This window comes from Argopecten irradians, chromosome 11, assembly GCF_041381155.1.
Source record: "Argopecten irradians isolate NY chromosome 11, Ai_NY, whole genome shotgun sequence".
Classification (NCBI taxonomy): domain Eukaryota; kingdom Metazoa; phylum Mollusca; class Bivalvia; order Pectinida; family Pectinidae; genus Argopecten; species Argopecten irradians.
In genome coordinates, this window is record NC_091144.1 from 38,654,170 (window position 1) to 38,668,252 (window position 14,083).

At 36.1% G+C, this 14,083-nt stretch overlaps 1 protein-coding gene across 4 annotated transcripts in view; it reads left to right on the forward strand.

The window, feature by feature from the left end:
* LOC138335507 (serine-rich adhesin for platelets-like) overlaps positions 1 to 14,083 on the forward strand; it is a 41,985-nt gene that overhangs the window by 16,361 nt on the left and 11,541 nt on the right. For 3 of the 4 annotated variants that reach the window (XM_069284621.1, XM_069284622.1, XM_069284623.1), the window contains exon 2: positions 2,782 to 6,420. In XM_069284621.1, coding sequence (XP_069140722.1) covers positions 2,841 to 6,420 — 3,580 coding nt within the window. In that variant the 5' untranslated portion in view covers positions 2,782 to 2,840. Of the gene's footprint in view, positions 1 to 659; positions 679 to 2,781; positions 6,421 to 14,083 lie in introns of those variants that run through there. The other variant, XM_069284624.1, reaches the window with a different exon arrangement.

Genomic DNA, 14,083 nt, shown 5'->3' on the forward strand with positions numbered 1-14,083 from the left:
ACAGAGTAACAGATGAATTTGAATACCTATGGTAATGTATGAGCTTGTTCAATGATCTGTAAAAAAGTGTCTTTTAGATCTATATTCCGTAACATAATAAATAATGAATTTCGATAAATTCCCAGAATTTTGCGAATCCACATAGCATAATCTCATAGTATTGGATGAAAACAAGTCATCTCTTGTATATCTTGTAGTATCAGATAAAAAACTAGTCATTTTGCTTTTTCTCGTAGTATCGGATGTAAAACTAGTCGTTTCTTTTATTTCTCGTAGTATCGGATGTAAAACCAGTCGTTTCATTACTTTATTTCTTGTAGCATCCCAGGTATTTCGTTTATTTCTCATACTGTAGGATGAAAAATCAGTCATTCCTTTTTATTTCTGTGTCGTAGCACGTGTGAATGTGCATGCATTCCACATCGAGGGTTATAGTGAAGAAGTGTTCTATCAAGAGAACTAGAGGCTTTGTGTAGCTAGATGGTTTCTATGACTGACTGGTTGTCCCCATTGATTTCCATTCCTATACAAACAGCTCTGAGACGTCACATGGCTATAATACAAACGCTGACTATATTGCTCTTAGTATATCTATCAAATATATATGGCTCCGTAATGGGCCGGCATATGTGAAACGTGTCCAACTTGTTGTGGAGACATGAAAACATTTCTATATAGGTATGTAGTTTTTACCTTGTGTTTACATAACTTGACTTCAGTATCTTGTTTGAAATTTACTTCTATATACTAAAGGCAAGAAAGAAATAATCCTGGTATATACAGGGATATTTTATATATAGGGCATGATCATAAAAACGCTTGGTGAATGTAGTCACATATATATCGGATGTCAACGTATAAAAACTACTTAGGAAGTATAGTCACATCATGTATATATCCGATGTCAACATTTTTATGAGTTTCAGAGTATTCATTTTAACTTTATGAAGTGACATATGTAAATCTCGATAAACTTATCTAGTGCTTTAAAGTATACAGTGACAAGAAGCATGAAGATTGAAAATCATTTCAGATGTTTTGATAACCTTTCTGCTTTCATCCACATGTATGTAACAAATCTCATTGAACTTTGACCCTAAATGACCTTAGCTGAGGCCTAAAACTTAAACAATGAACTTACATTGTTACAAAGTTGTGGTATGAAACTTTTAGATACAAATTATTCAGATGTGCGATACTGTACTTGCTTTCAACTTCCAGGTATATGTGGTTATTCAGATATTTAATTGATACCACGGTGGTCAATTAGCCATAAAAATAAAACAATACCTTGGTAAAGAGGTACAAAGTTCAGTTGTGGCATGAAACTTGAAGATAAAAATTATGCAGTTGTGATACCCTTTCAACTTTCAGGTATATATCTATATGTATGTACACACATATCTTTAAAAGATCTCTTTCCTTTCTTAGAACAACCTGATTGAATTGTACTCACACTTGAGCTTAACCTGAGACTTATATGTACCTCGGAAATTGCATGTACACACGATGTAAAAACCAATAAATATCATGATTGCTATGGCGGTTGAAATTTTTAAAGTGTTGGCTGTACAGTGTAATACTTTGGGTTGAAGTCTGGTACCGGTACATATATAGCTAGTAGCTTTGTTGGCGTTACCAGTAATTTGTCAGTAAATGAAACTTGGGAGAAAAAAAATATCATGGAAGTTTAAAATTTGTTCAATTGAAAATTTTATGGAAAAACTCAGATTATTAAATCAAGTGTTTCTGTATTGAAAACAACTTTCAAAGGCACATGCATATGCTGATACTAATAATACTATATCATATGAGTAGTTTTGAGGTACGGTTTACAAGTGGGTTGAGTCCAGATCTAGATTAGGTATGTGTAAGATTTGGAGCTTGAGTAAGTCAGTTAATAAAGATTATATTGAATACAGACTTGTATATATAATTTCAGTAGGCAAACATGTTATGATCCCAAGCTACACACAGTCAGCTAGCTATAGGTCTGTAGCCATATAGTGTATATTGTATATGTACTGTAGCCGGTATGGATTTCTTTACTAGTTCACATTATTAATAGTAAGAGTCTTGGAAAATAACTTTGTAAAATATAGGTTTATGTGTGTACAGACATGGGAGTTGTATATATGCATGAAATTCTGTCGAGGAGAAAAATTCAGCTTTGTCATGCCATAGCCGTTATACCGGCGGATCAATATGTTTTATCACAACATTGTTATTGCTTTGTGAGAATGTCAAATAAAAATTTGAAAGCACATTCTTTATATTGTTGCAAAAAAGGCGTTTATGGGGATTTATATTTACAAATGGTTACCGTGGAAACCATTATAACTTTTATGGTGACCGCAGGTACTGTCCTCATGACACCCGAGGGCCTGAACCTGATGGAAGTACATTGAGCAAATTGATCTAAAAAAAACTAAATCTTTGGTACTAACTTCAGTGGAAATTAAAATCTAAAGTTTAAGATGAGTTTTGGCATACACATGCTATTTATTCAGCAAAATTTGTTTTAATTGTTTGCCATCTGCAGACCAAAGATTCCAATGAGCATGCAATTTGCTGATGAGATCTTCTAACTCATTCTCCCCTGAAATTTCATAATGGACTAATCTATTGTGTGTCTCAGAAGAGCCTAAATGTGTAATAGGGACTCTACCCAGCTGAACATTGCATGCCCAATAGGCCTCTTTGTTTCCATTGTATTCTATATCAGAATATAAGTTATCAATGTTACTTTACATATTCTACATTTAGTTTTATATATTTCAGGTTGAATGATGGCAGCGTGCATGAGCCGGGATCCCCACACAAGGATGTGAGGCATAGCCATGTCTACCACCAAGAAAACCAAACCAGAGTCCTTCAACCCTCTCGACATACTTGCTACAGCAGCTGCCCTCAAACAAGTCGATAAAGGTCAAGGGGATAAAGGTCAAGGGGACAAAGGTGATACCAACCAAGGTCAAGAAGAGACCATGACTCAGTCGTCGCCATCTAACAGTGAGGAAAATGTAACAGACAATTGTACTGGTACAAAAACCAGCTGTGACAAAAATGGCAATAACGGTGTTCACGTTAGAAAAATAAGAGTGCTGAAGATAAGCTCAGACATTGAGAAAATGTTAGATGAACATAATTATGGAAATTCTCGTAAAAATTTTGGAAAGCCTCCTAGTTCGTGGCCCGAGACAAGTGTTAAGGACAGAAAAGTGATTGTTACGGTAGTGAACGGTGCAGGTGACCATACTACAATTGTGAAACCTATTGATTCGGTCAGTGTAGTAGGGCCGTCCGGTGACTCTGGTCTGGCCTCGGGGGACAACAGGATGGACGTTGAAGGTGACCAGGTGAAAAGTGATACAGGTAACCTGCTAGAGGCCGACCAAGATAATGTGGCTAGTGAGATAAGTGGAGGAAGTGGAGATAACTCTGTCAGTACAGAGATCAGTGATAGGACAGAGTCTAGTGCAGATAGCACCTCATGTAGTAGTGCTGATAATGCAAGGTGTTCATGTGTGAATGAAAACATTGACTCTGCTGCTCCAAGCCTGGGTGGCGATACGTCATGCGTGCCGTCCGTATCAACGGCAGTGGGGAATGCATGTTTGTGTGATGATCGACCTAACCGTGAACATGGACATGAAACAGAACGAGAATCCTCAGACTCAAAGACGTTTGTGACTTCAAGTGATCAGTCTGAATGTGACAATGAGAATTTAACGCTAACATCTGTAAATGACTCGGGCGTGACAAACTGTGATATGTTAGAAAACCAATGTGATGATTCTGCAGAAGATTGTCCACCGGAGAACGATGGTAAAACAGTCGTAACAGACAAGTCCTCAACACAGAATAGTCACCATCACATTCACATGGTTTCTAAAACTGTGGCAAACTCCGAAACAGAATCCGCTCAATCCCGGACTATGGTGATTAATATAAACCACAATAAGCCAGATGTCCAGTCTGATATTGGTCTGAAGTCAGTTGTCGCCAGTCCATCAAGTAATTCAAAGGATATGTGTGTGAAGACTGATCAAGGAAATAGTGTCGGAGAGTCTGATAAACAGAGTGATCTCCCCTGTGGCACAGACACTCCAATTGCTAGTGTTAAGACATTACAACTTTCGGAGATAGAGACAGCACCGCAAACAGCGACTATAGGGAAACAGGAACCACAAGTGGTGGCTCCAGTGGGGAATAATAGTGATGATGTTATAAACGATGGAAAGGGATTATCTGTATCAGATATGGGAGGCGACGTCAAAGCAGTAGCTTCTTCATCATCAGTGGATACTTTAGGCAGTCCAGAGTTTGGGGATAGTCCTGAACAAACTCCTGAAAAACTGTTGGAGGAAGAACTGTTCAAAGAAAGCAGTGACAATTGTAGTGCATTTGATGTGAAAAAATTTCCAAATTCTAGCAGCAAAATTTTCTTAAAGACTGAACCGTGTTTGAACAGTCACCAAATTAGTTCTTGTTTTAAACCACTTGTTCAGTCTGGGCGTAGCGATGAAACTAGTTCACCGTCTGCCGCTGATCACTGTTACGCAGGATTATCATCGGAGACGGAGACGAAACCAGTCAGAAAAAGTATACGATTACAGTCAGAGGACAGTCTAGTTAGTGACTTATCTCAGGATAGTGGTTACGTGGAAGTTTCACCAGGGACTCCAAGCGGAAGTAAAACGTTTCCAAACAGGTTAAGTGACACACCTGTCGACCAGAAGATGGAAACCGATAGCTCGGACTCAAGTCCAGAAAATCTAAAAATAAAAAATATAAAAAATTTCCTTGTCACATCCAGCTCAGCAGGAATTTTAAGTCAGGATCTCAGTGACGTCAACAAAACTCGAGACGCCATTATTGCTCTAATGCAACAGTCGTCTTCGGAAAGTTCAAACTTACAACCCGTAGCGGTAACACCAGTCAAGTCAAATAAAACATCAACTTCTAATAAAAATATATCTCCAAAAGTAGGAAAGTATCGAATTGGAACATTTGGTTCTGTGAGCAATTCGGCGATCGGGCTTGAGTCCCCAAAGAAAAAGCCACCAGGAAAGGAATTCGGAAATTGTACAAAATCTCTGTTAGGTAAAATTAATGGATCAGGGAGGTCAGTAATGCCTTGTATTGTCACAAATACAAATAGTGGTAATGGACCGCAGGTAGGCATGAAAGTTTCGCAGGTTTCCATGGAAACTACCGAGACATGGAAAGGCCATATTGAGCATGACCATGATTACTGTCTCCCCCCGGAGGCTGAATCGTCTAGCCCACACCTCATGGCCAAACTTTTAAAAGATACCTCCATGAAAAGTGTTATCAAATGTAGTGGGAGGGAAAAGAGGACAGAATCAAGCGAGTCTACAGGCAGTGCTAGTGGAAAACGACCAAGGCGAGTAAGTCTGTCCGGAAGACCAGACTTGCCCCGTAATAGCAGTACAGAGTTATCTTCCCCTAGCAGCTTGTCAAGTTCTCCAATCGACTTCCCAGTCGTGCAGCCTCATATGACAGCAAGGCAGAGAGCGAAGGCAGAAAAGGCAGCAGAGTATGTCAAAATGGGCAACTCGGACTCCAAGCTGAAAATTACTGGAAAATTCCAGGACGATTACATTTATTTTCTTAATACAAAAGTGCGAAGCAGACGGAGGACAAATAGCCAAGACCTGCCCTCACAGTTACCACCAGATAGAATCGTGGTACCAACCCCAAAACCGGGTGATATTGTGGTACCACATTTAACCGACGCTGACCTTGAGGCCATCAGGCTGGGCAAACATGCTTCTATTAAGTCAGCGGCGTCATCATCTGGTTTAGGCGGTCTACCAGTGTCGGCGGCTTCACTGTCGCTAGGTCTTAAACCCGTACAATCAACATCTTCCTCCATGGTGACATCTTCTCCTCTCACAGAGACGCCGAAATCTAGTGTAACATCTACTGGTCCAATGTCTGACGAAGAAAGCAAGATAATCAACACCATTTTGAGCATGGAAACTGGAGATACTGCTAGTACGACTGTTTCTTCTGCTTTGGCTTCTGATGTAGGTACGGAAGTACCCAGCTTATCCCTTCCAAACACGGACACCTTTAATTTCCTACCGGAACAGATGAACCTGACTCCGGAGCAATATGAAATATTGTATAGTGCTATGGATGAGGTGCAAGGATTTGAAGACTTGGACTGTGGACCATCTTCTCCTACTTCCCATTCGGAGTTTTCCGAGGACACAACCACACCTACAGAATCATTCGGACCACAAGGGAAACTATCAGAAGTTCTGCCAGCCCAGACAGAGCCACTGCAGGGGAGTTCAGATGCGCCCTCAACGTCAAATGAAGGGCAAAATATTACAGCAGAGATTTCATCTACACTGCATAATGTTGTCCCAGCCACTACACAACCAGGTAAGTTTTAAAACCCAGCTGGATTTAGGAAACTTTTTCTGAATTCCGTGTCTGGAGATAATCTTCCCTACAAGGTTTCATGATAGGTCAATTACACAGTCAGTTAAAATATTCTTTATGAGAAAACTTGAAAGATGATATGCTAAATTCATTGAAGGGTGAATAGGTATTTTAATACAAGTCGAGATCATACACAAAACAATAGCCTTTTGTAGAATATTTTAGACAATACAACGTTATAGACAGTCTTTTCCTATTAAGGAAATTAAACAATACATACAGATTACACTAACAGTAAAACACGATTATAACAAACCTCTGGGGAGGAACAAAACTTCGTTATAATTATATAAAATTAGTTCGTTATACACATATAGGTATCTTAATGGAAGCTTCACAGGGAATGAAATTTACTTTGTGATATATATACATAATTCATTATGAAAAATTCTACATGTTACAAGCTTGCTCTATACACATATCGTGGTCTTATACAGGAACCTTTATATATGAAATGAAAATTTATATGTTACGTATTTGAATTTTGTTGTACATATGTTTGTTATATAACATCTCCATGTTTATCGACCATTAACCTGTTATTATGTCTTGAAAATTCTGCCTATTAAGGACAATTAAGATATTGTAATACACTCAAGTGCTGAAGAAAATGTTCTAGTGTTAATTTGATATGTTCATGCTCAGGCAAAATGGCCTCGGTCTATTTGGATAGCAGTAACAGAAGATAATTAAATGTTGAACAGCCTGTCAATATAGGATAATAATTCAATAAGAGATGTATGAAGTAGGTCACAAGCAATCAATTCTGATTCAGGTTAAATGCAAAGCTGGCCAAGTCAGAACCCATATGTCTAGGGGCTATTTTTATCTCGAAACACGTGTATCTATCTATACACATGATACCTGTAAAACCCTGGTCATGTGGGAGCTGAGTAGACAAGATTAGCCTTCCTAAGCTCCTTAGGAATAGAGCGAGGATGTAAACATACTTTGCCCATTATTATTAGTCAAGCTTTGTAAAAGTTAAGCATTGTGCGTTGGATATATATTTAAGTCCTGGCGAGCTTTAATTGTAGGGAAAATATTCTGTTCATGATCTGATCGGAACACAAGTACATAATACACGTGGTTTTATACAGGACAAACAGAGCTATGACAAAGAGACCATTGAACAAAGAGAAAAATCTGTTTTCAACCAAAGCCAGATTTAATTTAAAGGGGTCTTTTGCACAAATTATCAGACGGTTCTTTACACTTAGAGAACACTAAGTATAATTAGAATTCTAACGACTTTTAAAACTAGTTATCTGATTTGTATATCATTACATGAAATTAGCTCTAGCCCATATACACTAAATAACCATGACTGATCAGAAAAACAGATGAAAACAAGTCAACTAAAGATTGTTATATTTCAGATAGTATTGTTATATATATAGATGCATAATATAAAGAATATTAAACAAAAAATTGTCTGAAAATAATGTCACCAAACAACTAGTTACTGTTCGGTACCAATTTCCATGTGCATTTTATACAGGAAAATTTGTGTATAAAAGGACACCTAGCTACTAGCTGTGCTGTTGTAAATTGATTCTATTCGCAGTTTCTAGGTCATCGATGTTGTTGATTTCGGATCAATATGTTATGTGATCAGAATTCTGGGGTTTCAGAAGATTAAATGGAAATATAAACAAGTCCTGTTGTTACACATTGGCTGGGTTCTCCTGATTAGTACAGCATATCACTAGTGTTCGTAAAATACTCACGACAAATTTGCTTCAGCTAAAAATCTAAAGCCACATCAATGTGCATTTTTGTCTATGGCTCTTATCACATTGATGAAGTCTATTTAAAAAAAGTAAGCCAATATGAGCTTTTGAAATTTCTTAACATCACTGGTACTTTTAATTTTGATAATCATATTGAAATATATGAATGACAATGAAATTTGAAAAGTTAAAATCTTGAAAATTAATATTGGAAGTAGATTTTGTATCTTACCATAAGAAATATGTCTTGCAAACACCTGCTCAATTGATAAGACCTCTTTGGCCAGGGTTCGCCCATATCGACACATTTTGATCTGATCTGTATACCGGTACCTAAGTAAAGACCTGGATTAAATTGGCTGAAAAGCACATCTTTTCTTTATTTCTTGATTGGTTATTATGTAATTACTCATGCATAAGTTTGACTACACAGATGTAATTTCATGTATTTGCCTATTTGGCATAAGCAATTCTTGGTTTGAAAAAGAAAAATAGTGTAAAAGTAAAATTTGTGATGCTGATAATTTGCACAGCTAATTAGTAAAGTTTGTGATCAATCAAGGACTACGATGGATTTAGTGGTTAACATGCATAATTATCCTTGAATCAATTTGGCAGCCTTTGTGAACTTAGGGCAGTTTGTGAGGCACACAGCTAGTTCAAGGTCAGTCTATTTCCAAACAGTAGCTAGACAGACAAATCAGTTACTGTTTATCTCATAAAATCTGCTAGCATGAGGCACATGGGTACACAGGCACTCTGATTGATATTTCATATATAAATATAAGTGGAAATAAATGCAGGGAAAACATTTCATTAATCACCTGTATATTTTCATCGCATGTTAATTAACTTCAGTAATTAAAGTATGACTTATCAAATACCTCTGTATAAAGACCACCTGCATAATTAGACCACTACATCAATGGAGTCCAAAAGCCAAGTTTACCATAGTCATATTCCTTGAATAAAAGATCTCTCTGCTTCAAATCATTCACCCCTGAAATTTCATAATGGACTGCTCTAGTCTTTGAGTAAGAAGAGTCTAATGTGTCTTTAAGGGTGAATGAGTGGAGATTATTCTTTTCGTTGTCTGATCTTAATTGGTTTTCTTTATTGACAAGGTTTGACTTTAAGTCAAGCATAGAAAAAAAGAATGTAGTTCTAAAAGAAATTTACACTGAGTATTAATGATAATTAATATTAATGAAGTAAATTGTCTTTTTTAAAAAGATAATCAAAGGTGCAAATAAAAAAGAGAAAAGGAAGATATTTATTTGCTTGTTGTAGAAGTTAAACTATCCTCTGAGTGAATAACAAAAGACTACAAAAAATGATGTAAATTTTTCATGATGATTGTTGTTCCAATCTTGTATGTTTTATAGTTGTTATGGTGTTCTAGTATCACAACACATTGTATATAACACCTGTCCTCATGTTTCTGAGTTGTCGTCATCATCTGGCTATTTTAAGGATATGTTTCACAGATTTATGGTAAGTGCTGATTATGAGGATGATTCATTTTCACCGATAACATATCACGTAAAAATTAGAACTTCCCGAAGCTGCTAATAAGGACACATATAACAACTTTTGAATGAGAAAACCCAACTGCTGTATGTCCACGTGTCTTAACAGTACACGTTTCTATTTTACTTCTATATTATGTGTACAAGCTTCTTGTAATTTTGCCAACAAAATCTGCTAAAGGGAAATTAAGTCTGTTATTGATAAAAACACTTAACAAAACTTTAAGTAAGAGAAACATTTACTTACATACATTATAAGGAGATTAAATCGGAACGTATTTACAACTTGTGTGCCAATTACATATTAACTACAAATTATAAGTGTGAGGTACAAGCTAAACTTCCTCAGACATCTGACCTAATTTATTTGAAAAGGCCAAATATTTGAACAAATAACATTGATTTATTAACAAACCAAAATTAATCCCACAAAATTGTGCAAAATAAAACAACTATGGAACTCATTTACCCCTTAAGACACTTTTAGAACCTTCTAAATCAAAGACTAGACCAGTCCATTATGAAATTCAGGGGTGAATTTATAAATCAAAAGTTCTTAATAGATATGTAGAGGAACTCATACTCAACTTCAAATCATTCACCCCTGTAGACACATTTAGACTGTTCTAAATCAAAAACTAGACCAGTCCATTATGAAATTTCAGGGGTGATTGGGATGGTTATGATAATGGCTGAAGATAGAATTTAACAATAAATATATTAATTGAACCCCCTGAAACAAAGTATAGGGGTACACTACAATCATCTGCCTTCTATGAGATGTCTAGATCTGTCAGCTGTTGATGTATGTCATGCTTATATGTCAGTAATCTGCATGCCGGGTAACCTCTATAACATTTATACACTACCTGGCATGATAGGGACAAGTATGAATTGTCAAAAACAAAAACAAAATGTTTTACCATGATAACCAGGTCACTATGTGTATGTACACAGATATTATGACATACCGATATCCTCTGAGAGAACTAGTTAACTGCAGTATATATGTATATGCAAAAAATATTAAAAGATAACAAATTTGTTTGTGAAATGGTCAATAAATTCAATATTGGTTAAATTTTATTCAAATACAACTTCGTCAAGCCTATAATTTGACTTACCTATAAATCACATGTGGGAATGCCATTGCTACGAAACCATAAATTCAAGTAAGGTTACAAAAATATTTTAATAACTGATGTTTTCTATCTCAAGGAGCAGTATTGTTTGTTGATTTCCTGCGGGGGAAGTATTTGGTTTACTGAAGCCTGACCTTTCGTGTGTATCTGGGTGTATTTGATATTATTCAGGGAAGTTGATAATGGGTAGCTACACTACACAACGAGCTATAGGGGATGGGATGTTGATATCGTGTTACATAGTCATGCACAACCAGATGAAAACAGGATTGTTCTGTATTGAGGCCAGCCAGTGAGAGTTTACATAACTGCTGGGTGTATATGATAAATATTGAGTTGACCGAGTTCATTCCCTATAGACGGCAATTTCGGTTTATAAAAAAAAATCCATTGTTGTTCGAAAATTGGTATGCTAACATTGTTTATGGGATGCACAACATTGAGCTAGGGAACAATACACCAAGGGGAAATGTCTATTGTTGAAATACACTTCAGGCAACAAATTTTCATGGATATTTTAAATATTTAACAACAGCCTGAAACATCTGTGCGGGTTTCATTTGCTATAATTCCTTATGTTTTATTGAATTGAAGTAGGAGATGTTTTGTCGTTGATGTTATTGATAGGCATTTGATTGTATGAGTATTTATTTGATGGTTAAATTGATTCATAGAGAATGTTTGAAGAAAAAACCCTCGTACTCCTGAAGCTTCAGAGTACCACGTTGATCGGGTTGATCAAGAGGGTGTAGTGAGATAGTAATCAACTGTGCCAAGGCTCGCAACTATGAGTTTACCTATTCTACAAAACCCTTTATTTCATTTAAAATGACCCCTTGCCTCACCCCAAATTTACATTTAAATACATTTGTACTGTGAAGACTGACTAGCCATAGATATGCAAGATGCAGATATCAGTTTCATGGTTGACTGGTTCCGTAGTGTCACAGCCGACTGCCTTCGGAGTGTTGACGCTGGATTGATGTTTACCTGGTGTCTGTCATTAAGATGTATAACACACACATGTGATTTATCACTGACGACCCTGTACAGGTATCATACAGGTAAGGGTGGTCGTAATCACCCTATACACAGTGGTCAGACAAGCCAGGTGTGATATTATACTGGTATAATGGTCAACCTCAAGTTGGGAGTCGAGGTGGCCGAGAGGTTACCAAGGTGATATAGACTCTATTTATAACTTCTTCACCTTTGGTAAGTTGAAGTTGGCAGTATTAGGCAATTGATAGTTTTTCTCCAAGAACTCTGGTGGCGGTACTCCCCCGTCCCTTCCCCAATACTGTCAAATATGGTCTGTATTTTAATGACCATATAGTACTTACTAAGATATAAACATCAAAATGCTTTTAATATAATTACCTTGAGAATTTTACACCAAAACTCTATCCAAGTTTGAAAGTTTGTTATTAGAATCAGATAAAAAAATATATGTATATGTACCATATTTGTTGTAATCAGCGCCCTTACCCGGGGCCTTACAAGCATGCACCCCTCCCCTTTTCTGGAGATGAGGTTATATAAACGCCCCCATCCTTTGAATTTAACAATGTTTATGCTTTACAAGTACAGGTGATGTCTCTATCCTCATAATCGTATCCCATATCACATGAACTTGTGAGTCTTTTACATGGGAATCAGGACATTATACTGTGTCTCAAAGGATAAAATGCATATGTATATATACCCTTTGTAAGTTTATTACAATTATTTAAGCGCCCCTGGGAGCTAATTATGGTGAATATGGTAAACACATGATTTAAATCTGGGGAAAAATAGGGACATTACCGCATTTTAAACTTTTACTCAGTCCTTTGAAAAGCTGTAGAATATAATGGATCTATAGAAAGTTGTTAAAAATGAACAAAACCACATGAGTATTTACAAATTTAGATAAAGATATACTTGTGTTAAGTATTTATTTAAGGAGAAGGCCTTAATTTTTTATTACACTGATAAAGCCTGTGTTTAGCCAATAACATACCAATGTAGATTACTTTGTTCAGCTGTGCTCAAGGGGAGATAAGTAGTGATTTGCCTGTAGTATACAACTTATGTATATATATATTAGCTAGTCAGCTGTGAGGTCACACAATCTAATATGCATGCCTTCAGCTATACAGCTTCAACCTGAATATTGATGTCTATTGTGCATGGATTTCATAGAAACAGCCTAGGCTGGTATATTATACAGATCTATATAAAGAATACATTTACTACTGTTTGTTTTGTTGTTTAAGACTCGGTGACAGCTGATGTTTTTCGTTGTTTGTTGTTTTAAGGACTTGGGGGCAGCCGCTATTTTCTGTTGTTTATTGTTTAATAACTCTGTGACAGCTGATTTTTTTTAGTTGTTTGGTGTTTTTAAAGAGGACAGTTCAAGCATTCACAGCAAAAAAAAAAAAAAAAAAAAATTAGAACATGAAACGATAAAATTGCTTAAAAACAATTAATATTTGAAAATATTGATTTAATTAGTAATAATTATGTTGTAAGATAATTACAATATAGACTAATTATTTTCTAGAGAGAAATATGACTACCAATAATTAAAGATATTCCAAGTAAATTTAAAAGCAATATAAACATAAATTAAAATATTTTGTAAAAAAATTCGAAATTGACATGATCATAAAATTGTAAAAATACACCTGAAGAATCAATAAAGAAACCGTTTTTATGAAGGCATCAGATCTATTGTTATCAAATCTGGTATTCATGACGTACAGCTCTATTTAAAGCTGACCAGTTTATGTAAACAAGGATATTATCTAGAGAGGGAATATAATTAGATAACATTAAGTGTGTAGTTAGCACTGACAGAACTGCTGATCACACAACACATACACTACCCTTCAGTAGTCTATCAATCAATTGCTTCTAAACATTGTAATGGCGGGCCTGAGAGGTTTTAATATGCCTTGATTAGTCCACCCTTATACCAGATTCGTTCACCGCTTATAGCTGCCTTATAATTGACCCAAACTTTCCCGTAGCTATATGCTAGGCTATAGGTTTACCAATAATTGGTTCGTGGTTTAGTATCGGTATCTATATCTTTTGTGCTTATTTGTAGTTCCAGCTGAGTAATCTTAGAAATCATATTTACACAGAGATAAATCTTCAGGGAATGATTGTGAAGGATATTTATTCCTTATAACAAGAAATGACAAAATGTCTG